The sequence below is a fragment of the Natrix helvetica genome, assembly GCF_964273705.1.
Source record: "Natrix helvetica genome assembly, chromosome: 4".
In the NCBI taxonomy this organism is placed as follows: Eukaryota; Metazoa; Chordata; class Lepidosauria; order Squamata; family Natricidae; genus Natrix; species Natrix helvetica.
The window spans coordinates 55150008-55176111 of record NC_138550.1 but is presented as its reverse complement, the minus strand read 5'-3'; the positions used below and the strand labels follow the sequence as shown (position 1 = coordinate 55176111).

Sequence of the window (26104 nt, the reverse complement as noted above, 5' to 3'; positions counted from 1 at the left end):
CCATTGCTTCTTGTCCTATCCTCAGGTGCTTTGGAGAGTAGCTTGACTCTGTCTTCTTTGTGGCAGTCCTGAGATATTGGAACACTGCTATCGTGTCTCCCCTAGTCCTTCTTTTCACCAGATTAGACAATTCCAGCATCCGTTCTTTATATGTTTTAGCCTCCAGTCCCCTAATAATCTTTGTTGCTCTTCCCTGCACGCTTTCTAGATCTAGAGTCTCCACATCTTTTCTACATCATGGTGACCAAAACTGGTCACCATGATGTAGACCAACGTGGTATTCCAAGTGTGGCCTTACCAAGGCATTATAAAGTGGTATCAACACTTCATGTGATCTTGATTCTCTCCCTCTATTTATGCAGCCTAGAACTGTGTTGGCTTTTAGAACTGTGTTGGCTTGATTCTATCCCTCTGTTTATGCAGCCTAGAACTAGAATATGATTGCTGATGTTCCCTGCCAGCTTCCCACAATCAAAGGCACCCTTGTGATCTTGCCATACCATACACCTGCATGATCTCCCTTTGGGGACATGCCAGGATGGTGAGTGGGGATGCAGTTTTCCTAACGGTCTGTAGCTCTTTTTGTTCCCTCTTCCCCAAGCAAAGTGGCAGGTGGTTCCACATTTCAGCCAAGAAAAAGGAGGAGTAATTTTGACGCACCCTGCCAGCTTCCCAAAATGAAGAAGTTGCCAATAAATTTTTTGCCAGCCTAGAGTCATCCTGCTTCTCTATTGAATTAAGGAAATATCTCTCAATGGTCATAGGTTGTTTAGTTTTAATTATATTTCTTCATTTGAGGGAGATAACCAGTCCATTTTCCACCCCTGAAAGAGATGTAATTTGCAGACATTTTGAGAATCAAGCAAGGTTCAAAACAACGACCTGAACATTTCCAGTCCAAAGTCCGAATTATACAGTAAAAGTATAGCAGAAATCCCAAAGTAAGAATATGGCTCTTTGTTTAGATAAAAGCTGGTTTCTTTGTCCCCCTTACAGTTGAATATGGACCTGAACAATTGATTTATAGTTAGAGGACATTTGTGATCACCAACTGCCAATTGGAAATTCTTTCAAATTAAATATTTAAGGCTCCAATTCTCTGCTTCAATTCAGCTGAAGTTTTATTTAGACTAAGGGCAGAAAGTGGCAAGGAAAGATTACAGTTCTCCAAATCATTGTTATTTTTTTTTAATCAACATTATATTATATTGTTAAATGTTTACATTAATTCGTCTTACCATCAATTCCCAAAAACAATTATTGGCTCTTCTGCTCTCCATACATCATATTTATACTCTATCCATCACTTTCTTCTCCCTCTCTCCTCCTCCTCCCTACCTCCTTTCTTCCCTCTGTCATCCTTCTCTTCTCTACTTCCCCTTCCTCTCTCCTTCTCCTCTCTCTCCTTTCCACTCCTCCTTTCTCTCCTTTCTCTCCTCCTCTCCCCCGCCCCTGCCCTCTCTCCTATCCCTCTCTTCTTCCCTTACCTCTCTCCTCTACTCCGCATTCTTCATCTCATTTACTTGGTGTATTTCAGTCTCTGAGCGAGCTCGATTTTATGTTGATGGTATTTATAATTCCATTTCAATATACAGCTTTAATTTGAACATATATCTTCCTCTTTCTTTTTTTAAAAGAAAAAAAGTATACATATATAGTAATTATATTTTTAAACCCACAATCACCAGCCTATTTTTGGCCAGGATGTAGACCTGGTTACGATTCCCAGCTATTCTCATCATTATATTTATATAGTTATGCATCCTTACAGGCCCCAAATTTGTAGTTCTGTCTTTATAATCTCAATAATTTTCCATTATAAGTATATTTCAAGTTCCCCCTCCATTTTTTCATATCTTGACTTAGCTTATCCTTACTTGACTTTAAATAACAATCCTTACTGTTCAATGTTCATTACAATTCCATTAATCTACTATGTAGAACAACAAGCAGTACACACCTCACATTGTTCATCATCTTAAGAGTTCTATATGTGTTCATATTTCATATATTTTAACCTATACTTAATTGTCCTTCCATTGTCGTATTCAATCAATTAGCAACTCAGTTTAATTATCATGTATAAAAGTGAATCACATACCTCTGCTTTACAATCTCCCCATCTCAGTTTCATATTTGTCCATATTCCATATATTTTAACCTTTATTTAATTATCTTTCCATTATCTTATTCAATCAGTTAGCAATTCAGTTTAATTATCATATATATGAGTAAACCACATATCTCAACTTTATATTTTCCATATAACAATTTATAATTGTCAGATTTTTTCCTAGTAAGTTTTTTGTCCTACTTCTCTATTCCTGTTTTCTCCCTTTTCTTTGTTTTAACATTTCCACCCTCTTCAATTTTCCCCAAATCACTGTCAAACCCAATGAAACCTTTTGTATTTTCCTTTGTTGGGGCATAACCCCCCTCTTCAATTTTCCCTATACCACTGTCAAACCCAATGAAGTTTTTTGTCTGCTTTTTATTTTCCACCGTTTCTACCGCTTCATTATCCCCCCCCCTCTTCTTCCTTCACTTCCTGCTTCTCCACCATATCTAACTTCAAAATTCTATTTAGACTTGATTTTAATGATTTATGCATATTTTTTATAATTTCATGTAGTTCTTCAAATTCCCACCTTTCCATAATGTCCTGTTCCAAAATTACAGTTAGTTATACAGTTCTTATTTCAGAGTTCTGGTCCATCTTAAATTTAGCTAATTCAGCTAATGTGAAGAGGAAGATTTTATTTATTTATTTATTTTCTTAGATTTTTAGACCGCCCCTCTCCCAAAAAGGGACTCGGAGAAAAGCAGGAGCCATCTTGATCCTTTGTTTTCCCTCTGGAAAAAAAAACAACCTTCGTATTTTCCCAGCTCTTGATTTTATTTTCCTGCTCAGAGTTTCACATTCCATTCGTTGCACAGATAGGATTGGGTTATAAGTGAGAAAATAGTGCTTTTTTCTTGATTTTTTTCCCCTTGTTACATTCCAGCTCTCATTAATTGGAGTTGCTTAAGATATGTTATTTAGAAGAAACTCAAACGAAGCAAATCTACTCGGTATGTTTTTAGTTTCCGTTTCACCCTCCTAATCTCTTTATAAACACAGTCTTTTCAAATCCAGATCCAGATCCAAATTCAAAGTTTGTGTTTGATGGGTTTCTCACTTCTCTGCTTTCTGTCTTTCTGTCTCCAAGTTGTTTAAAGCAAATGGCTCTTTTTGGGCTTGTGATTTAACCCTCCTTTTTTCCCCTTCTTTCTTTTTTTCTGCCAAAATCCAGATCTGTCCATCAACATTATTTATACTCTCAAGTTTCTTTGCATTTTACAAATTCTGATTTATGACTGTTGGTTAAATAAATCTTCTTACCAGGCTTTTCATCCCATCTCCTACATGCTCCTGCTCAGTTGCTTTGGCCATGTTGCCATGCTGCCTCCCTAACGCCAATTCAGAGAGCAAATCTCTGACCTATGTGGGACCTGTTGCACTCCCTCTGGGTCTGATGAGACACTGCCCCTTCTTCACAAAAACACCCCACAGGGAGGTTCTGATCCAAAAGGATCTCGGCATTGGTTTGTCAGACAGAGTTCATGTGAGGCTCTTCAGAGCTCACGCCTCCCTTGTCTGTCCAGCTGAAGAACTTCCGGTCGACTCACCAAGTCATTGTTAATTTATCTCCTTAAAGTAGAGCTGAACCTATGTAGCAAGATGACATGGATCAGGAAAGTTCCCCAAAAGACTTGTTTCAGCCAGAATTTAAGTTGGCAGACTTTTATTTAAGCCCAAAGAAGACTCTAACCCTAATCATTTTAAAGCATTAGAAGTCACATCCAGTATAATTTCTAAGCATGTTTATTGAACAATAATGTTTACCAATGATTTAATTAATTGAATAAATCAATTTGAACCCTTGGCACAAGCAAAGATGGCTCCAGAGACAAGTCAGAAACTGCAAATAGTTGAGATGCTCCATCTTTTCTTCCATTGCAGGAAACCTCTATCATAAACCAGCCAACAAATTTTCGAAATAACTATGTACCCTTTTTCCTGATAATAGTCTTTTCCCAGCTGACCTCAAGGCAAATCAATGTTTAATTATCCTGGCCACTGTCTCTCTGGTTTATTCAAATTTACATGTCATCAATGAAAAATTGAAGTCCTTTTATGCTTATTAGGTCTGCTCCCAAAAGGCTTCTTATTTACAGAAGAACTTCTCCAAATCCCCTCTGAAAACAAATCCAATCACTCCACATACATATACATAGATCCTTTTAGAGGTAAGTAAATGTATGCAAAGCATAGACTGGGGATTGGAAACACTAATCAAAAGAAGCTAAAAGCATTGATAAAAATAATTTTTTGCTATTCTCTTTCCAAATCCTTAATTCCATAGAAATCCTCCAAGACTAAATTTCTATTTTTCTGTACAGGGGAGAGAAATCTTCCGTTCATAGAGAGAACAGCAACATGTCTACCAAGGGAAAGATTCAGGGTGTTCCACATTGCTATTTTGCTTCACTTCCAAGTTTGGCTCAGATGGTCAGTTTCATGTTACCATCTGTTTTAGAATCTGCATTGATTTATTTCTGACACTTATTCAGTATATTGCAATCTGCAACAAATCTGATATTTAGAAGGGGCATTTCACTGCATTATGGCTTCCAAATGGCAGTTGCCATTTCACCATTATAGAAGCCTTTCTTGTCAAAACTGATTATGCAACTGATGCATATCAGTTATGTCTTGACTTTTTATCAAAAAAATGGGGGAGGAACTTCACTGTAGTCAAGTTAAGCATCCTCTCAAAGCATCCTTATTTCCTGAAGAAAAGAAGTGATACATAAACCCCTAGTAGGGTCACTGTTGTTTGATAGATTTTGTGTGTAGTTCACATTCTTATAGATGGGAACTCTTAATTTAACTCACCTTCTGGTTCTTAGACTCCAGTCAGGTATTAGCCTACTTCCACTCCTATATAATAATAGTTTGGCATCCAATTTCTGGAGTGTTTCTTTCTATTGTCGTTGTTAGTTGCAAAGTCGGGTCTGACCCATCACGATTCCATGGACAATGTTCCCCCAGACCTTCCTGTTCTCTACCACCCTCTGGAGTCCATTTAAGCTCCCGCCTATTGCTCCATCCAGCCACTTCATTCTCTGTCATCCCCTTCTTTTGCCCTCAATTGTTCCCAGCATGAGGCTCTTCTCCAGTGAGTTCTTCCTTCTCATTAGGTGGCCAAAGTGTTTGAGTTTCATCTTCAGGATCTGGCCTTCTAAAGAATAGACAGGGTTGATCTCCTCTAGGATTGACCAGTTTGATCGCCTTATTCTTTAGAATACATCACCCATCTCAACCCTGAATCCACCCACTACAGCAGCATGAAGAACTGCAAGTGTGCCTTTAGAGGAGTTTAACATTTTCACTGACATTTTTACAACTGATTTACTCACATATAGTAGCTTCACCACACAACAACTTCTGTTTGTCATTAATAACATCAAGATTGGTAATTTCTGAAGAAAATTCAAATAAGGATTTGATTATTAAAATTCAAACTAACCCCTTGATGATAGCCTTTAGAGTAATGAGTATAACATAACTATTGTAACTGTATATCACTACTGTTCTGCTACATATGGGATGCATCAGATAACTTAGTGCTATCTCCAGAGGGAAGCAGTTGGCTGAAAAAAATTAGGATTACCTTATTCATTTGTTCATTGATTACATCAATTTATAGAACCACCCATTTTGCAATTATGACTCTGTATAGCAAATATAAAACTATGACCACACAAAAACTATAATTAATAATATAGTGGTAGATAGAGGAAAAAGATAGAGACATAGACAAAGTCAGCTCAGACCATAAAAGCTGCAAACTCACAGCAATGGGTCATCTAATCTCCCAATACCCTACCCAATGGAAATCCAGGTCTTTGGGGACTTACAAAATGGTAGTAGAGTCCTGAATCTCAGGACTTTGATGCTCCAGAGTCAGGCATTCGTCATATTTTTGCAATGACTCACCATTTCTCTATCTGCTGCCTCTGCACTGCTACCTTTTGAAGTCTGAGTAAAATGCGTATTTATGAACTGAATTAAGATAACAATGGAATCCATCAGATTTTTCTGAAGTTCAGCTATATGAACCACAAAACTCTCTTCTGGAAAAAAAAGTGATGACAACTTGAAATATATAAATAAATTATGAAGGCCCTGGAATAAAAACACAAAAAATAATAAATGGCAAATAATCAAATGTAACCATATTATGTCAAGCACACAGGTTAGAAGCCAAGAGGTGCTCATTTAGCTTACTTCAATGGAACTTGTCTGAAATTTCAATATCAATGAGACAGAGAGTTTGATTGCTCAATACTAGGTCAACCATGTAATGCTAAAATCAGTTTCAGCTAATAGAAATTTAACAGTCAGCTGATAAATTAATGGCTTGCCAGATGTTGCTTGCAGAACTTATACATGGAGCTATATATTTAGGAGCAGCAGATTACAACCGTAAATATATAGAAGAAACCAAGATATGCTGAATGTTATTCTGTTGAGAATGCACCATCTGCTCCATTTTCATAGTCTTGTGTTCTGCCACATATTTTAGCATCAATATTAGCCTCAGAGCTTTTAGCTCCTGCATTATTAAGAGATAAGATTATCGGTCAATGAAAAGTACATTGTACATTCTGTACATTGGATGTACAGAACTATTTTAACTCTTATTCTTTTAGCATTTTATTTATAAATTTGCATCTTAGTATTTTTAAGATACTTATGCATCAAATAATTATTTTAATTCTTATTAGGATATCTGGCAGTAAAAGAAGACAAAGCTCTTGTTCTTTTAACAGTCATGTAGAAGAACAAATTTCTGCAAACAGGTGGCTCTAGCTCAGTGGTGGGTTCCAGATCCCGTTGCAACTGGTATGGTGCAATGGGGCCCGGCGTCTCCCACATGCACATGCGCAGCACACACAAACACACGGACGCAGTGCATGCATGCATCCTTACCTCCGCAATGCCTCCACAATGCTCCAGCTGCTCAAAGCATCGCGCAGGCACCATATGCTCCATGAGCATGTGCCGAAGTGCCAAAGAGGTCAAAGACAGTTAAGGAGCTTGGGCGGGCTAATGGGCCCTCCAGAGCACTGTACCGGAACGGTACCCGGTGCTCCCGGCAGGCACCGGTATACCCGTACCGGGGCATACCACCTGCAACCCACCACTGCTCTAGTTACTTCATAATCTTAATCTGTCCATCATTTTATTGGTACTATTGGAGGATTCAATGTCTGAATTATATTTTTTAAAAAGGAAAAAAGGAATATTACCTAAAACATGGAAAGTACCAAGAGAATATTAGGATAACTTTTACTCCACAGCATACTTTCTTTCAACGAGAAAAAACAATATGTCAGAATTATGAATCAGGATCCTGTAGTCTAATCAAGCCAGGAAGCTTGAAGTCTGCTTTTTCTAGCATATAACGTAGTACAGTATTTGTCTAAAAAAAGAAAGAAAAAATCAAATATTTGATATAGACTTCATTTTCCTTTTGGAAAAACATTTATCTTTGGCTTAGGTCAGGGAACCAAGTAGACTTTTTCTTAAAATATAACATTCATTTTTCTGCATGGCTCTCTCTGAACACAGTATATACTTTTTTTTTAATGCAATTGGTCCTTTTTATATAGAATTTATAAAACTGGAATTTTAAATTATCTGTAGCCCTGCTGTGAACTGGATGTGTTTTAAGAGATATACTTTGAAAAGATCATGAATCAGTATAAAATTAGAATGATGCTAAAATATACCGGGTCAGCCACTTCTCCCATATTGTAAGAATGTATGTGAAAAACATCATCCAATTCAGCAATAGTGAAGTATTTTTAGAAAAGCTAAAGCATGCTGATTTGTCTACCCACATATATAGGCATATATATATATTTGCTGATAAATAAATAAAGTATAGATCTATTTATAGATCAATTTCAAGCTATTTAGCTCTCATCAGCTAGCCATACCCTTACTGGGATTTGAACTTGGGCTATTTTACATGTTAGGCAGTTATAATAACCTCTAAGCCACAAGCTCTCCTCACTTATCAGCTGAGCCAGGGGAATGATTAGATGTTTTGTCAAGGCACCTGGTATGCCCCAAATATAGGAGGGAGCATACTGCTTCCTCCCTAGGAGTCTTCCAGGCTGTATATACTGGACTCAAGCAGAACTTAAAGCAATGGATAGGAAGTCCAGAAAAATAATGAAATTAACCATGCCGTTCATTCTTGCAGCAACATTGGCAGACACTACCTACCAAAGCAAATAGGTGGGGAGGAATGTTGCAAATACATCAGATGGTTGAAGAAGAAAAAAGGGCTTTGGAAAATATATGAAGGACAATGAAGAAGGTGCACTGAAGTTAGTATACCAGAAAGGCTTAGTGACTACTGAAAAGACCAAACTGGCCTACAAGAAAGACCAAATGAAGAACAGAATGGAGGCATGGGAAGGCAAAGCACTACATGGCCATTACATTACAAAAAACCAGGGAGAGCAGATAATAACAAGACCTGGCAATGGCTAAGAGTAGGAAAGTTAAAGAAAGAGATTAAGGGTCTAATTTTGGCTATACAAGATCAAGTCTTAAGGACAAAGGAATACAAAGCCAGAATTGAGAAGACAGCAACAGACAATAAGTGCTGCCTATGCAAAGAAGTTGAAAAAACAGTGGACCACCTGATAAGCTGCTGCAAGAAGATCACACAGACTAGCTATAAACAGCGGCATGACAAAGTAGCAATAATAGTGCATTGGAAGATCTGTAAGAAATGTCATTTGCTTGCAAGCAACAACTGTAGGGCCATAAAATAGAGAAAGACATAGAAAATGAAGAAGTTAAATTGGTCTGGCACTTTAGAATTCAGGCAGACAGAAGCACCTGCCACATAACACCCCAGACTTAACAGTTGTCAGTAAGAAAGGCAAAAAAGTCTGGATAGTGGATGTGGCAGTGCCTGGAGACAGCAAAATAGAAAAGAAAGACGTGGAGAAGATAACAAAATACAAAGACATACAAATAGAAATAGAATGACTCTGGCAAAGGCAAGCAAGGGTAGTACTAATAGTAATAGGCACCTTGGGTGCAATCCCAAAACAACTGGACCACCACTTGAACAACATTGGCATTGATAATTTGCCATCAGTCAATTGCAGAAGGCAGCTTTACTTGGAACAACTTCCATCCTGCAACAATATATGTAACACCATCAAACACCCAGATTTGCCTATCCCAAGTCCTTGGTAAGGATTTAATAGGTAGACAAGGGCTGGCTGACTGTGCAAAATAATCATCATCATCATCATCATCATCATCTCAAGCCAACATGGCAAGAGAAACCATCTACTATACATGGATGATTAAAACTGTATGCAAAAAGGCCCACTGAACTTGAATCAATACTCAACACAGTTCAACTTTTCAGCAGTGACATCAGAATGAACTTTGGACTTGAAAAATGTGATACCCATGCAGTGAGGAAAAAAAATAAAAAATAGAAGGAGTAGAACTGGGAAATGGAAGCATCATGAAAGCATTAGCAAAGGATGACCGTTATAAATACCTAGGCATATTGGAAGCAGATAACATCTTGAATGGAAAAGTCAAAGAGTCAACACAAAAGGAATACCTCAAAAGGGTCCATAAAATATTAAAATCAAAACTGAATGCTGGAAACATAATTAAAGTCATTAATACATGGGCAGTTCCAGTGATACGCTACCTAGCTGGAATCACCAACTGGACTTTGGCTGAACTGGAAAATTTGGACCAGAAAATGCGCAAACTTTTGAATATGTACCATGCTTTACATCCATGAAGTGACATCGACAAGTTGTACCTGCCAAGAAGAAGAGGGGCAGGGGGGTATTGCAAATCCATCAAACTGTAGAAGAAGAAAAATGAAGTTTGAATGATTATGTGAACCAAAGTACAGAAATGACTATGCCAGAAATGTCGCACTATGTCCAATGTTTTTAATGTTTATCTAATAAAAACCTTTTTAAAAATGAAGCAAAGAAACAAAGCAGAATATAAGGAAAAACAGTTGGATGACAGATTAAGTGGATGGAAAACCAAAGCTCTGCATGGACAACACCTGAAAAACATTGAAGCATCAAGGGAAGAAAGATTAAGGAATTAGAAAATAATTACAAATCCGCATAAATAGATATGATATAACATGTAAGATGTATTGTATATGTTACGGTGAAAGACCGAAATCTGGTGAATGTCGACATTCACCGGTGAAAGACCGAATATTTCATTACATTGTTTTACATTCGGACCTTCACCGGTGAATGTCGACATTCACATAGTCGCTTGGTATATGTCCGAAAATACCCTTATCCTCTCGACACCCTTACCCTAATCCCCTTACCCTAATACCTCAGCTCCTCGCTTCCTTTTAAGCGTCTTCTATTCGCGGAGTTTTTTTTTTTAAACCTGTGATCCTGCGCGGTTAGAACGAGTAGTTTCCAGGACCGCGAATTAATTTATTTGTGGAACACTTCCTTTTGCAATGACAGGAAGGAAGTGTTCCACAAATAAATAAATTCGCGGTCCTGGAAACTACTCGTTCTAACCGCGCAGGATCGCAGGTTTAAAAAAAAAACTCCGCGAATAGAAGACGCTTAAAAGGAAGCGAGGAGCTGAGGTATTAGGGTAAGGGGATTAGGGTAAGGGTGTCGAGAGGATAAGGGTATTTTCGGACATACACCAAGCGATGATGTGAATGTCGACATTCACCGGTGAAGGTCCGAATGTAAAACAATGTAATGAAATATTCGGTCTTTCACCGGTGAATGTTGACATTCCCCAGATTTCGGTCTTTCACCGTAACATATATAAATTAGTACATTTGTAGATTAATATGTATAAAAGAAGTATATGTACACATGTATGGATATAAAGGGGGAAATGGTATAACTGAGATATACTGATGGGGAAATGTTGCAAAGATGACAATGGTATTATAAAACTGGGGAAAAAACCCTGTTCAATAAAAATTATTTTTTAAAAAAGAAAATGTGACAACAACGTGACATAAAACCATCAAGCTTACGATGGAAACCATCAAGGAAGAAATGAAAGGTTTAATACTGGGCTGCTCAAGAACAAACACTACATACTAATGAACACATGAAAGCAAAAATACAAAAATCTACTGACAATCCAAACTGCCGACTTTGCAATGACAAAGTTGAAACTGTTTCACATTTAATATGTGAGTGCAGCAAAATCGTGCAAACTGGTTACAAAACTAGACATGACCGAGTTGCTAAATTAATCCACTGGTCATTATGTAAAAATATGATTTACCTGGATCCAGAAAGTCATGGGAACATAAAGTGGAAAAAGTTATCGAAAATGAGACAGTGAAGATCTTGTGGGACTTTCGAATACAGACAAATCGTCATTTGGAACACAACACACCAGCTACCACAGTTGTCAAAAACTGAAGCGTACAATTTATTGATATCGGTGTACCAGGAGATGCCAGAGTCAAAGAAAAAGAACTGGAAAAAATATCGCAACCTGGCCATTGAATATGTGTTTAACAGCATCTCCTTTGGTGTTTGACAGGGCACAATAATACATATTTCAACAATTATTCAAATCAAATAATGGGTGGCTTGCATTGCTGGGATATTTCAAATATTATTGGGAATACAAGTCTTTCAGTTTTAGATAATGACATAAAAAGCACTGCGCTGAATCAGATCAACACTGACAGTTCAGCTGTTTTTCTCTGATCAAGCAGATGCTATGGAAAAACCCAAAAGAGGGTGTGTGCCCAATCACCTAACTAGTAACCAATAATACTATCCTTCAAAGATTGTTTAAATATATTTACATAAATATATGTAAATATATTTATTATATTGTCTTCATTTCATGTGCAAGGCGAACCCCTTTAATTATACAAAAAATTACATAGTTGTAAGGTGACCAACTTTTTTACAATGAAAATGAGGACAAAACAGGTTCTATTGTCCAAAATGCTAAGGTGACCAACTTTTTTACAATGAAAAGGAGGACAAATAAATTGGAAAAAATATATCGTAAATAAAAGAAATATTTTATTCATTGCAACAATAATACACTAAAATATGATGTATGCATAATAAAAACATTTGCAACATTTTATATTAGCTTACATGCCTGTTAATTATTATTTAAATGAGTACTTTTCCATTGAATTAATATTTTTTGTCAATGTATCATCTTCTAACAATATATTGGAAATATCTGAATAAGAAATATCCTTCATATTGAATTTTACGGAAAGTGCTGCAGCTAGAATATCAACATTCAATCTCGATTTCTCACCTGTCGAAAAATCATTGGCAATTAAAAAAACTCTTTCAACTGCTGCATTAGTTCCAGGGCAGCACAACGTAAATTGAACAAGTATAAATAAATGTTCACATGGAATATGTTCATTTTTGAAATGGCTGAAAATATCCACCCATCTTTTATCAATTTCAGCATGTTGATTTTCCCATTGTATTTTTTTTCAGAATTTAAATATACATTCAGTCTTCTAATTTCTTCAAAGAGACAATTGTCGTCTATTTTAATGTCTAGCATTTCTTTAGATAAAAATTCAACACAAGTTTCAATATCTGTTCAAAATACTTGCGATGAAGTAAAAAAAACACCATTAAAAACTGTTTAATAAAACGTGAATTGTACTTACCTCTGTATAATTGAATATTCACTGAGAAAGAAATAATTACCGTGAGTCATTCAATTGCCGACGTGCCGTGAGTCTACTGTGTGCGTATGTGCCGTGTTGTGTTTCGGTAAGAAGTAAACAAAGCCACTTGCACGCGGCGCTCTCTCTCAAGGTCTCCCGTGCGGAGCGCATGCGTCTCATAATCGCGTCTTATACCGCACTATACCGAGTCTTGACGAATTGTCATGTCAAATACAAATCCGTCACATAATGCGCAACAGATTAGTCTTCAAATATCGAAAAGGAGGACATGTAGGAGGACACTTTTCGAGGGAGGACAGAACTTACAAAAGAAGGACTGTCCTCCCTAAAGGAGGATGGTTGGTCACCTTAATAGTTGTCTTCAGGAACTTTAATATCTTCTGAACTTCCTGGGTTGGGGATAATGAGGAAGAACAATCTCTCATTGCAATTGCCTCTTTACCAGATATAATTTTAGAAAAAGTAATGTGTCTTAATTACCTTTTCCCTTAAACTACAATCTGTCAAACCTACTAATTTTTCTAGTTTGGCAAGCTGATGATCACTTGGCAAGACATTTTCCAGCTTTGTGGTTCCCTCTTTGAAATACATTTTTTTAAATTGGCGGGAGGGGGGGGAGATATTGAAAAAAATGCTCTCAGGAAAAGGAAGAGATACATGCTATAGTCTTGAATTCCTATGCACAAAACTTTCCCTTTTAAAAGACCTTTGAGATAGGAGGCAGGTGAATTCTGTCTTCTGCCTGAATTACTTCCCACCACAAAGGATTTTCCTAGGGAAGCTCTGGAACATGAGTGGCCCACTTGCATTTTTAAAGGATCCTAAGGGAGAGAGCATGATCTAAGTGCATAGCCTGGTTGTTGCACTGTGTTATTATGCAACTGGGGGTTCAGTTGAATGGCCTCTCTGATTGCTTTCCAAGTCAGTGATTCTTGACTTTGCAATTTCTGTGAATGGCTTTTCTTGGAATTGAAAATATGCTGGCAGCATTCTCAGTAGGGAGATTAGCTGATAGCTTTTTGTAATTGGCTAAAGAAATAACCAATGACTGCTCAGGATAACAGCATGCCTTCTGTTTCCATGTCATGGTTAGAGATTCCACGGGTGTAAACGTGTATGCAAACAGCAGAAAATGTAGAGTTCTAGAGCTGTGAAACTGCTAGCTTTTCTCCTGGAAATATGATTTGCAGGTGCTGATTTGGATATCTGCTGGGATGTTCAATACTCAGTTTACATTCCTTCCAATAATATAATATAAATATCAATGTATAGAAAGTAGGAACTCATGTTCTGTCATACTTTTCAATTTGCAGAAAACATTGCAAAATACATATGCAACACAGTAGCAACACACATCAACAAAAATGATATTTGCAGCTGTACAGCTCATTCTTTTAAAAACAGTAGACAATATTGTCCCTTGCTTGGTAGTTTGCTGAGAACTGATAACTGGCCACTGCGGAGGTAGAAAACTGGAAATCATTACAGGAAATCATTGTTTTAACTGAATGCAATAACACAAAGTACAAAAGATCACACCAAAAGTCTATTAAATAGGATTCCCATTCCCCACTTTTTTATGTGTACAGCTTTCCTAGATTAGAACGCTTACTGATCAAATCTCCTGTTCTGTAAATACATATACAGCTGCGGGCACACAAAACAAAAACGCTCTTCATCACAGAAACAGAGTCGGGAGCATGAAACATCTGAGAAAAGGCCCTGTGTTTTATTATTCTATACCCCTTTCCAAACTTGGAAATTTTAAAATGTGGATTTCAATTCCCAGAATTCTGCCGCTGCCACGCTGGCTGAGGAATTCTGGGAATTGACGTCTACACTTCTTAAAGTTCCTACAATTGGCAAATTCTGCTATACACAATATTCAATGACTGAAGATGGCTTTGGTTAGCAAAGCATTACAATGACTAAAATTGAGCAATGTTTACTCATTCTCCTAAATTAGATTAAATGGGAAATGAGAATCCCATAATTTTCACTATACAGTTAGTTCACTGCTAATTTTAGCAAGACAACTCATTGGCAAGTTATACAGCACTCCTGGGTTTGAGTATGCTTTGTTTAGGACAATTATAACATAAAATAATTATAGGTTAAATATTTAAGTTTAGCTGTCATGTAAAAGGGGATTTCACACATAGTGATGGACAAACTTCTGTACACCTGAAATTGTGAATCTATTGTGAAGTATATCCACTGTTAGGTAATAAAGCCAGCATAGACCTAAAAAACCACTTGTTCCAACTATTAACTGGCTAAACAGCAAGATAATTAATAACAAAAACTTCAAATGAGTAAAATATATTGGGACACTTTCTTCTAAAGTAAATATATAAATTACTGAAAGGTAAAGTCATAATAGTAGCCTTGGCAATCAATTGATGTACATTTTGCAGATCAGTTATGTACAGGTCTAACATAATCTTATATTATTGTGCAAATCTAAAGAAAAAAACAATATATTGACTATGTTCAATCTGATTGATTGCTTGAAATGAGAAGCTTAGAAATACGGCTGTCTGATTGGTTTAATTCAACTGAATGGTAGATTTATAACAGCCTGTAGAATAACTTAAGAAGGATAGATAAATTTATCTTGAAACATGAATGGCATGATCACCACTTTCAACTATAGAAACACTGTCTCATAGATGAAGCAAATTTATTTTCAATTTTTTCTAAAGAATCACCCAAACAATGGGTTTAATCTGAAAGAAATGAGATTTTCACTAAATATTAGGAAACCTTCCCAATGGTATAATCCAGTGATGGCGAACCTTTTTTGGCTCGCGTCCAAAAGTGGGGGGAGCGCAGGGGGGGGAATGCATGGGTGTGCCACACCCATAATGCTATGCGCATGACCCCAGCATGCATGCATGCATGACCAGCACTCCCCCTCATTTTTGGCATGCTTTTTTTCACCTTCCCCAGGCTCCAAAGGCTTTATAGGAGCTTGGGGAGGGAGAAAACAGCCTCCCCCACCGGAGGCCCTCTGGAGGCTCCAGGAGCTTCCCTGAAGCCTCCGGAGTGTGAAAAATTGGCCCTATGGACAAACCAGAAGTTCGGGAACGTACTTCCTGGTTGCTCGTAGGACCGGTTTTAGCCCTCGGGAGCCTTCAGGAGGCTTCAGGAGGCTTCTCTCCTCCGAAAAATAGCCTCAAAAGAAGGTCGAAGTCAGCTGACCAGCATGTGCGTGCGCACTAGCCAGCTGACAAGGCAATGCCTCGCGTGCCCTGACAAATGGCTCCACGTTCCACCTGTGGTACGCATGCCATAGGTTTGCCATCACGAGTATAATCTGTTCTACAATGAAATGAATGTGGCATTAGGCTGATTTGCAGAAAAGCAGACCACAAGGAACCACAGAAACACTAGTGTTATTGTTAAAATGCATTAGTGCTAGAAAGTATACGTAAGTAGCATGCATAATTTATGTTCTGTATTAAGGATTGCTTAGGTTAATTTTGTTAGTTTAACAGACAATAGAGAGCCATAGTACAGTATAGTAGTTAAAGTGTTATTTTAGAAGTAGGGAAACCCAGGTTGTAGACTACACTTACCTACAGAGTTTCACTGTATGATTTCAGGCTCTCTCTCTTTCCCAGATGACCCTATATTGTATTACAGATTTGAGGGGGGGGAGTAGGAGGAAAGACTGCAGTGTATACTACCTTGAGATCTCAGTGGAAAGGTGGGCTATAAATTTCACTAAGAATTCTTAACACTGATTATCTTAATATACATCTGGAGTGATGCTTCTTAAACTGAAATGTAGTAAAAGAGTTCTATGATAAAATATTATACAATTATCATTTTAGTATTATTACACTGTTCTCCCCTTAATATTTTATAATCTGGAGATAAGAGGATGCTTCCTTGTTTTCCTATTTTATTATGCAATATAGAGTAATCCAAGTTATGTCACCAAATATGCAGTATTTACAAAGAACTATTCGCTTCGTGTAATAGTCTACAAGCAGCTGTCGCAGCTGAATAGAACCTCATGAAATACTCAGGTGTTGATTGATGCTATCCAAATCATTGCATACTGAAGGTTTACATCCCTACTTGAGTGAAACATCTGTTGCCAAGCAGGTTTACGTATAACAGCTGAAAAAAAATCTGAGAGCAACTGAAAATTTATAGCATATCTTTTTGGAAGAATGAGGAAGTCTGTTTATGCAGAAATTGAAGCTAGATTAACCATAGCATTATAATATACAGTTACAAAAGAATAACAACATTCAGGCATCTGTCAGTTCAGTATCCCACGTACAGAAACAAAGCTTTCCAAGGCTACTAAGTTTGCCTGAGGTAACACTGTTCATCTCAGTGAAGTACTCAGCATCACGTCAGAGATCTCCAGCAACTCCAGTAGCTCATGGAGAAGCTGCAGAAGTAACACAACACAACATAGCAGCTTTATTTCATTTTTTAGAAGGAGAAGGAAGGGCGTGCCTTGCGCAAGACAACTTTGAAGTGTGCTTCACTTGAGATATCATTAAAACGTGCCTTCCAAACTTGAATAGTCCTAAGGCAAGGGTGTCAAACTGGTGACCCACAGGCCTGATATGTCACATGTAGGCCACACCCATCCCGGCTCTGTGAAAGGAAAGACATCATGATATGTAATGTGACGGCAACGTGACGTAGCAAGTTTGACACCCGTATCCTAATGGAAACATCAACATTCTGTCTTGACAATAATTTGCTGCAAAATACACATTAGAGTTACTTTGTTCTTCACAAAAATTGCTTATGTGACGAATCATCATTGTCTCTGCAAAGTCATCAACTTTATCATCTCAAAGTCTCAAAAGTTGATTTAAAATGCTCCTAACTATTCTGTGCACTATTGAGTTACCCAGAATTGTTGAATATCAACACACATGATGATTAGGCTATGGAATTTGTGGAGTGAAGAAAACACAACCAATATGCATATTTTCCCGTCTTCCAGACCTAGAATTTTTGAATAGGCATGACTGTGTGAATGCCCATGAGGAAAGTAGTTATGAAGAAATATCCATATGCTGTATATACTCATGAATAACCAAGAATTTTAGGTGCCTATATGCACCCCAAAATTGTGTTTGGCTTATGCAAGGATGGACTTATCTACTGTATATGGTAGTATCTTTTAAAGCACCTGTACATCACATATATACTTGTGGATAAGCCTATTCATGGATAATCTGACCTGAATTTTTATCAAAATACTATGAAAAATGTGTAATCCATGTTTTATCCACAAATGACCCAACTGGGAATATTAAAATGTGACTTGTTTTCTAGAATTGGCTTATTTGTGGATGGCACATTTTCATAGTATTTTGGTTAAAAACTCAAGGCTTGGTTTATCTCTGATAAGTATATTTTTTTATTTTTTTTATTTATTACTAAGTTTATATCGCCGCCTATTCACCCATTGCGACTCAAAGCGGCTTACAGAATATAAAACCCCCATCTAAAAACAGTAAAACTAATTTTTTAAAAAATCAAATAAATGAACGTAATAAAATCACCCCCACCCCCCACCTCCAACCCCCACAACAGCCAATCACGTGAGCCATTTATTGGGCTCCATCCCACTCTGGGTTCCCCAGGCCCACTGGCAGAACCAGCATCCCCATGGTTACTTGACCAAAATTCAGATGCTTGGCAAGTATACATATTTATAATGGTTTCATTGTCCTGAGGTCACATGATCATCTTTTACAACTTTCTGACAAGCAAAGTCAATGAGGAAGCCAGATTCACTTAATAACTGTGGCCAAAAATATCATAAAATGGAGCATTTGATTAATTGCCATTTATAAAGCTAATCCGTTTCAAAACTCTGAGCAATTTGGAAAAGACAGTTCTGTATGTTACCCAGACTCCTGCTTAAGAACTTTTGCATATAACTGCAAAAAACCGTTTTTATGAATATTAAATTATCCTACTTATACAAAGTAAAAGTAAGAGATTATTTCAAATAACAGAGATAACACCTGTTCTTTCTATTGGTAACAAATGGTAAGTTCCAGTAATTTTCTGGTGGTGTTCAAAAATATCTCAGATGCTTCATGTAACTGATATTGCAAATCTTATTTTGCATTGTCACCATTCCTATTTATTTCCTCTCTTTCTTTCTTTTTTAAATAATAGCTAATGTGCTGGAAGGACACTCAATGGAGCAGGACGTGGAAAGCCCTGTTACAATTCACCCACCCAAGTTGCCCAAACAGGCCAGAGAAGATCTGCCAAAGCATTTAAGCAAAGAGGATGCCAAAAGAAAAATCCAGAGGTATGTTAGGAAAGACGGAAAATGCAACGTCCACCATGGAAACGTGAGAGAGACTTATCGCTATTTGACCGATATCTTCACTACCTTGGTCGACCTCAAGTGGAGATTCAACCTTTTCATATTTGTCTTGGTTTATACTGTGACTTGGTTGTTCTTTGGATTCATCTGGTGGCTAATTGCTTACATCCGAGGAGATATGGAGCACATAGGAGATAAGAAATGGACACCCTGCGTTAGCAACCTCAATGGATTTGTCTCAGCCTTTTTATTCTCTATAGAGACAGAAACTACAATTGGGTATGGTTATCGGGTTATCACAGACAAATGTCCTGAAGGAATTATCCTGCTTTTAGTTCAGTCTGTTTTAGGGTCTATTGTGAATGCTTTCATGGTTGGCTGCATGTTTGTAAAAATATCACAGCCCAAGAAGAGAGCAGAAACTCTGGTGTTTTCTACCAATGCTGTAATTTCTATGCGGGATGGAAAGCTGTGTTTGATGTTTCGAGTTGGGGATCTTAGAAATTCGCACATTGTGGAAGCATCAATACGAGCCAAGCTGATCAAATCGAAACAGACAAAGGAGGGAGAATTTATACCTCTCAATCAAACAGATATCAATGTAGGTTATTATACTGGGGATGATCGACTGTTTTTGGTTTCACCACTGATCATCAGCCATGAAATAAACCAACAGAGTCCTTTCTGGGAGATTTCCAAAACTCAGTTGCCCAAAGAGGAATTAGAAATAGTTGTGATCCTAGAAGGAATGGTGGAAGCGACAGGTAACCATTTTTATTCTCATATTCTACATAAATTAACTTTCTTTTTTAAGAGGCATTGTAAAAAAAAAAGTTTAAATGTAAAACACTCGGCATTTATTTACATTCACCAGAAGTTTAAGTATCCAAAATTGTCTAATATATATCCATGCAGTCTCATGGTGCAAAAGATAAATGGAATAAAATGGAGCAAAACCAAGATGTGCTGTGACATTGGGGCAATTGGGACAAATGGGGTAATAAGACAGATATTCATTGTGGTTAGAGTTTTCCTATCATTGTTTAATATAAATCTCCTATCACTGTCACATGGAAATGCTTAACAGAACAAAGTTGGGACAAAAAAATTCCCCAGTGTCAGTACATTTTAGAAACCTTGTGTTATTATGTTTATTGATCTTATTCCTACCAGGAAAAAGAGATCAGGTACATTTACTAGAAGCATAAGGCCCAAGAAAGATGTAATTGCCAACCCAAGACAATTTGACAGAAATTACATCATTGCTTTTAGTTTAATGTCTTCTCAAAGTTGTTTCACGTGTTCACAAATTTTCCAGGCTTAACCAGGTGCTAATATTTCTCTACCATAGTAGAACCCATGTAATTCTGAACTCAAGCCCTCAGATTCAGTCCCCCATTGTGTGAAAAGTGAAACATTTCAGACAGCTTTACATTGATTCCTTCATGAACTTTGAAAACTATTGCCCATTGGATTATACTAATGGATAGCAGCTGCTAATTAGTGTCGGGCTACATAGACCAATGATCTGATTTAATAGAAGACAAATTTTATATACATATTGCTATGTAAGTCATTCTTACACAGATGTGATCTCTATTTGTGTGATATCATTATCTCATCTGCATGGCTTGACGTTTGGAGACAGAGCCAGAAAACAGGTATCACCCTATTCTCTCTGTTGGTCTCAGTTTAAGGAAGTCATTTATAAGATGGTCCTGGTGGCCTCTTGCCCTCCTCTGATGCAATAATCACATAAATCAGTGGAATGAAAGGCTATTGACATAACAATACTTTTAAACTACAAAATATGATGTAACCATAAGCTCACATTACTACAGCCAGGACATGCCATGCTTCAAAGCAAAGTAATGATAGGATATATTTTTTTGAGATTCACATCTGTCAGAGAAGTTCAGGTGAGCTGCTAATGGAATCTATGAATTATGTCAGAGAAATGCCCATATCAGTAAACTAAAAATGAATAAAATGACCCAAATGATTGGGAGCTGTCAGTCTAGACATGCATCTAAAAGACAGAAGGCATGCGTGGAATTACTACAAACTGCCCTTTCCAATAAAAAACATTAATAGGTTTTGGAAATACAGAAGTGCATTTCATCAAAAATTCATAAAAAGGGACTACAGGAAAATGATGGGAATAATCTGGTGTATTTATAGTAAAAAAGAAAAGCAGCCACAAGCACCATAAATTAAGTTATCAAGAGAAGGGATATAATCAGAAAAGCAGCCTTGTTGAAAAGATGTGTTGCTTTAAAATTGCTGGAAGGAAATAAAAACTATTAAATATATAATAAGGTTTACAGCAGAGAAATTGTGATGATTATGGTAAATGTGGTTTGGAAAGAATTATTTATTCCCTTAAATCTTACAATATGAATTCCACAACATTAGTTCACACTCATAGGCAAATGTACCAAAATAAATTACAAGAAGATACTCTATATGCCCAGCCATAATTGCATTACTTATATTTAATTCGAATGTGCTATAGACTAGTATTAGTTCCTGAATAAGTATGATTCCAAATACATTTCTGGCATGATGCATCTAGCTGCAAATAAAACATCTCAAAATAGGATAGTAGAGTATAATCTAAATGTTTGATTTTCAGTAGATTTTTTTTTACATGATTGGCATAATTGGCATAATTAAGGAGCTCTTAAGGAACTCAGGCCCAGCAACAACCCCTGAAGACTCTAAATTCTTTCTCAGCATCAAATCTAAGAATCTGGAAGTGTAGAATTTTAAATATCAGTGTTGGAATTTGGAACTAATCTCTATAATTTCCATCTACCAGCTGAATTCCCAAGCAATAAAGTATGTCATCATTTGATGAATGACAGTTTCAACCATCTAAAATTACAGGAGGTCACGGATTTAGTTCAGAAAATGTCATTACATTTTATTCACTAGCAGAGAATGAGTTTAGTTCTGTTTAAATGGAGCCAGTAGATTGATGTCGCTCTCACTGGAGAAAAACAGTCACATTCTTGTCAGGCTTCCTGATTATTACATTATGTAAGCCTTCCACAGTACTGATTCTTCCCCAAGAGCAAAATAGAAGTAGTATTCTGAACAACCCTTTCTTCCCTACAAAAGAAAGATATTTACACATTGTAAAAGAACAAAATATCATAAAATCCTTACAAGATAAATTACTACTTTACAGCTAATCTGGACAAATCTGTTTGTGATTGCATTTATGCTGCCAACAGATGAACAGTTCAAGTCCAGTGTTTGCAGAACCATTTCTGCTTACATTTTTTAAAAGAAAAGCACGCTTTAGCAGCTGCAGAAAATGTTCTGAAAAGCACTAAACTGCATAGAGAATGCTATTTAGATATTTAATGAGGCTATCAAACAGATTACTATTTACAAAGCTTTTTTGACTTCTAGTCTTGTGGATTGATTGTTTAGTCATATGCTGGCTACATTTAATTTTCAGACTCAATGGTATGCTTTAAAAATTCACAACATCTACATTCAAATTCCACCAATCGTACTTTAGGCTCAATTTAAATTCTGATTTATTTTGCTTTCACCATATGAAGGAACAGGAATGTGTGTGTGTGTGTGTGTGTGTGTGTGTATACACTATATTGCCAGAAGTATTCGCTCACCCATCCACATAATCAGAAGCAGTTGTGAGCTAACACTTTTGGCAATATAGTGTGTGTGTGTGTGTGTGTGTGTGTGTGTGTGTGTGTGATTGAGATTGTCTTGGCAACGTTTCGGCAAGGTCTCACTTGCCATCTTTAGGCTGGTGTTTTGTGCTTAAAGCGTGATTGGAGCTGCCGTCCCTCTACAAACCTTGGGGGGGGGAGTGCTGGCCCTGTTTCAGCAAGTGGATTGATTGGATGTGTGGCTGTATCATGATTGGTAGATTGGTGCTGATTGGTGCTGGTTGTGGGTCCGTTGTTGTTTTGTGTTGTAATGGCCTGGGTGGTGGGTGGGGCTCGTTTGTTGCCTAGGGCTGGTTTCCAGATGTCTGGTAGGCAGGAGGTATCGTCATGTTTATTCATGTTGTGGGGGTGTTTCTCTATTTCGATAGCTTTCATAATTATTCTCTTGTTGAAGTGTTCAGTTTTGGAGATTAACCTGGTTCCTTCAAAATTAATTTCATGTCCTGTATCTTTAAGGCGCTGGAAAAGGGAGGAATTTTTTTTCTTTTTTTCTCTTACTGCGTTCTTGTGTTCTGCAATGCCGTGCATTTATTCTCCTGTTTGTTTGTCCTATGTATGCTGCAGGGCAGATTTTGCATGGTATTTCGTAGATTCCTTGGTTTTCTAGCTGGATTTTGTCTTTGGGGTTTCTTAAGATGTTGGCTATTTTTTGGTCAGTGATGAAGGCTGTCTTGATATTGTGTTTGTGGAGAATTTTGCTGATTTTATCTATGGTGCCTTTGATGTAAGGGAGGAGGGCGATGCCGTTGTCCTGTTCTGTGTCTCGGTTTTTGGGGGGAGTCTCCCTTTGGATTAGGTTGGTAATTGTTTTTCTTTGGTATCCGTTGGAGATTAATACATTTGTGAGAGTGTGTAATTCAGTTTTTAGGTGGTCTTTGTCGGCTAGGCGTTTGGTTCTGGAGATGAGGGTCTTGGCTACAGAGTTGATCTGTGCAGGGTGGTGATGGGATTTTAAGTATGGTTGTGTGTGGTTTTTTTCGGTAAATAGTATGTCCTAGGTAGCCATTGGGTTTTTTGTAGATTAGGACATCCAGAAAGGGAAGTTAGTTGTTTGCTTCTGTTTCCATAGTGAATTGTATTTTGGGGTGTAGGCTGTTGAGGTGTGTGAGGAAGTTGTCCAGTTTTTCTTTCCTGTGTGGCCAAATCACACAAGTGTCATCAACATATTTAAGCCAGAGTTTGGGTTTGGGTTCAGATTTATCTAAGCGTTAGTTTCAAAATGTTCCATGTATAAGTTTGTGATGACGAGTGAGAGGGGTGATCCCATGGGTGCTCCTTCTATCTGTTTGTATCTTTGTCCATTATGGATGAGGTACGTGTTGGTTAGGCAGTGATTGGTCAGGTCCAGGATGTGTTTAGGAGGGTTGTGTTTGTTCTGGATAGCTGTCAAGGCTTCTTTTATAGGCACTTGGGTGAAGAGCAATATGACATCGAAGCTCACGTGTAGGTCGCTGGGTTGTAGGTTTTGTTTCTTTATTGTTTCTATGAAGTGGAATGAGTTTTGTACGTGTGAGGTGATGGATTCTGCATAGGGTTGGAGTTGTTTGGCAAGGAATTTGGCAAGGTTCTGTAGAGATGAGCCTATGGAGCTGACTATGGGTCTGAGTGGTGTTCATGCTTAGTGTATCTTAGGGAGGCCATAGAGTTTGGGGCATCTGGAAGATTTCTATCTGGGGATGATGCTTTGCTGGATCTCTTCACTGATGGGAGAAGTTTTTATTTTGGATTTGGTGGTTTTTTCCAGATAGGTGGTGGGGTCTGTGTTTAGAAGTTTGTAAGCGGGGTCTTGGAGTAGGTTGGATAGTTTGGCTTGGTAGTCAGACGTGTTTATCACCACTGTGGCATTACCTTTGACTGCTGGGAGAATGATTATGTTGTTGTCTTTCCTGAAGTTGGTGAGTGCTTTTTCTTCTTCTTGCTGTAAGTTGTTTCTGGATGGATTACTGGAGCAAGGGACGTTGGTGATTGCAAGTCTGATTTTATTGGCTTCATCTGGGTTGATTTTGGTAAGTGTAGCTTCAACTTCGCATACAATGTCTTCAGTGGGGATGTATTTAGGGGCGACTGCAAAGTTGAATCCTCTGGAAAGGACATTGGTTTCAGCTGTGGTGAGGGTTCTGTCTGATATGTTGTGTACTGTTTGTTTCATGAGTTGCTGGGAAGGGGGGTTGGGCTTCTGTTGTTTTTCTAGTCTGTGGAGTTTGTTGATGTGTTTGTCTGTCTTGTAGGAGGTTGCTGTGTCGGGTCTCCAGAGGGCTAGTTGTTTGGATTTGTCCCAGAGTGCTGGGTGGATTTTGTTGCTGAGTTTGAGGTGAAGAGTGAGTAGGTCCCGGTTGGTTTGGTCTAGTAGGAATCTTTTCCTGTGAAGTTCATTTCTGATTAGGGCTAATTCAGTTTTTTTCAGGAACCTTTAGGTGGCTGAGGTTTTAGAATGGAATATTAGTTGGAAGCATGTGAGGATCAGGCTTTTGTCTCGGCAGTTGCGTAGGAATGTGAGGTCACATAAGATGGTGGCTCTTCGGACTTCAAGTTTCTCATAGGATCTGGTGAGCAGGAAGGTTTCCTCCCCATAGAGGTAAGATATTTGTTTTCATAGATTTTCACGGGTGTAGGTATGCTGGTCTTGTTGTATTTGGGTCTTTTCCCGTGTAAGATTGAGATTGTCTTGGCAATGTTTCGGCAAGATCTCACTCGGCATCTTGAGGCTGGTGTTTTGGGCTTAAAGCGTGATCGGGACTGCCGTCCCTCTACAAACCTTGGTGGGGATGTGTGGAGTGCTGGCCCCATTTCAGCAAGTGGATTGATTGGAAGTGTGGCTGTATCATGATTGGTAATCTACACACACACACACACATACATACATACACACATACAGTAACTGAATATCCCATTATCTAGGGGTATTTAGCTCACACTTCATATAGTTTATCTTTCTAATATTAAGAGCTATAAGGGTGAGTCTATTTCACAGAGAAATTGTTCTCAATGTGCAGAACTTGTGCTTTTAGAACATCATGTAATTTATTTTCTCTATAAGTGTTATCTAGGTCCAGTCCCAACTAATTTTGAGCATTCTGTTGCTTCAATCTTCATAATTACTGCAAACCTTAGCAAGTGTAGTTGCCTGCTTCAATCTCACCACATACATAAGGATATAGTTGTAGTGAGATACATTATTTTAAAATAAGATAGTTTAATCTGCTTCCAGAAACAATTGTCATAAGTGTAGTTATTTTAGTGAAAATATTTGACAACTTATC

General features: G+C 37.7%; 1 protein-coding gene across 1 annotated transcript in view; it reads left to right on the top strand.

The window, feature by feature from the left end:
* Positions 1-26104, top strand: part of KCNJ6 (potassium inwardly rectifying channel subfamily J member 6) — a gene marked incomplete at its 3' end in the record, with an annotated part of 140597 nt that overhangs the window by 95700 nt on the left and 18793 nt on the right. Inside the window, exon 2 of the mRNA XM_081952198.1 lies at positions 18981-19901. Within this exon, the coding sequence (XP_081808324.1) occupies positions 19004-19901 (898 nt within the window). The 5' untranslated portion in view covers positions 18981-19003. The remainder of the gene's footprint in view (positions 1-18980; positions 19902-26104) is intronic.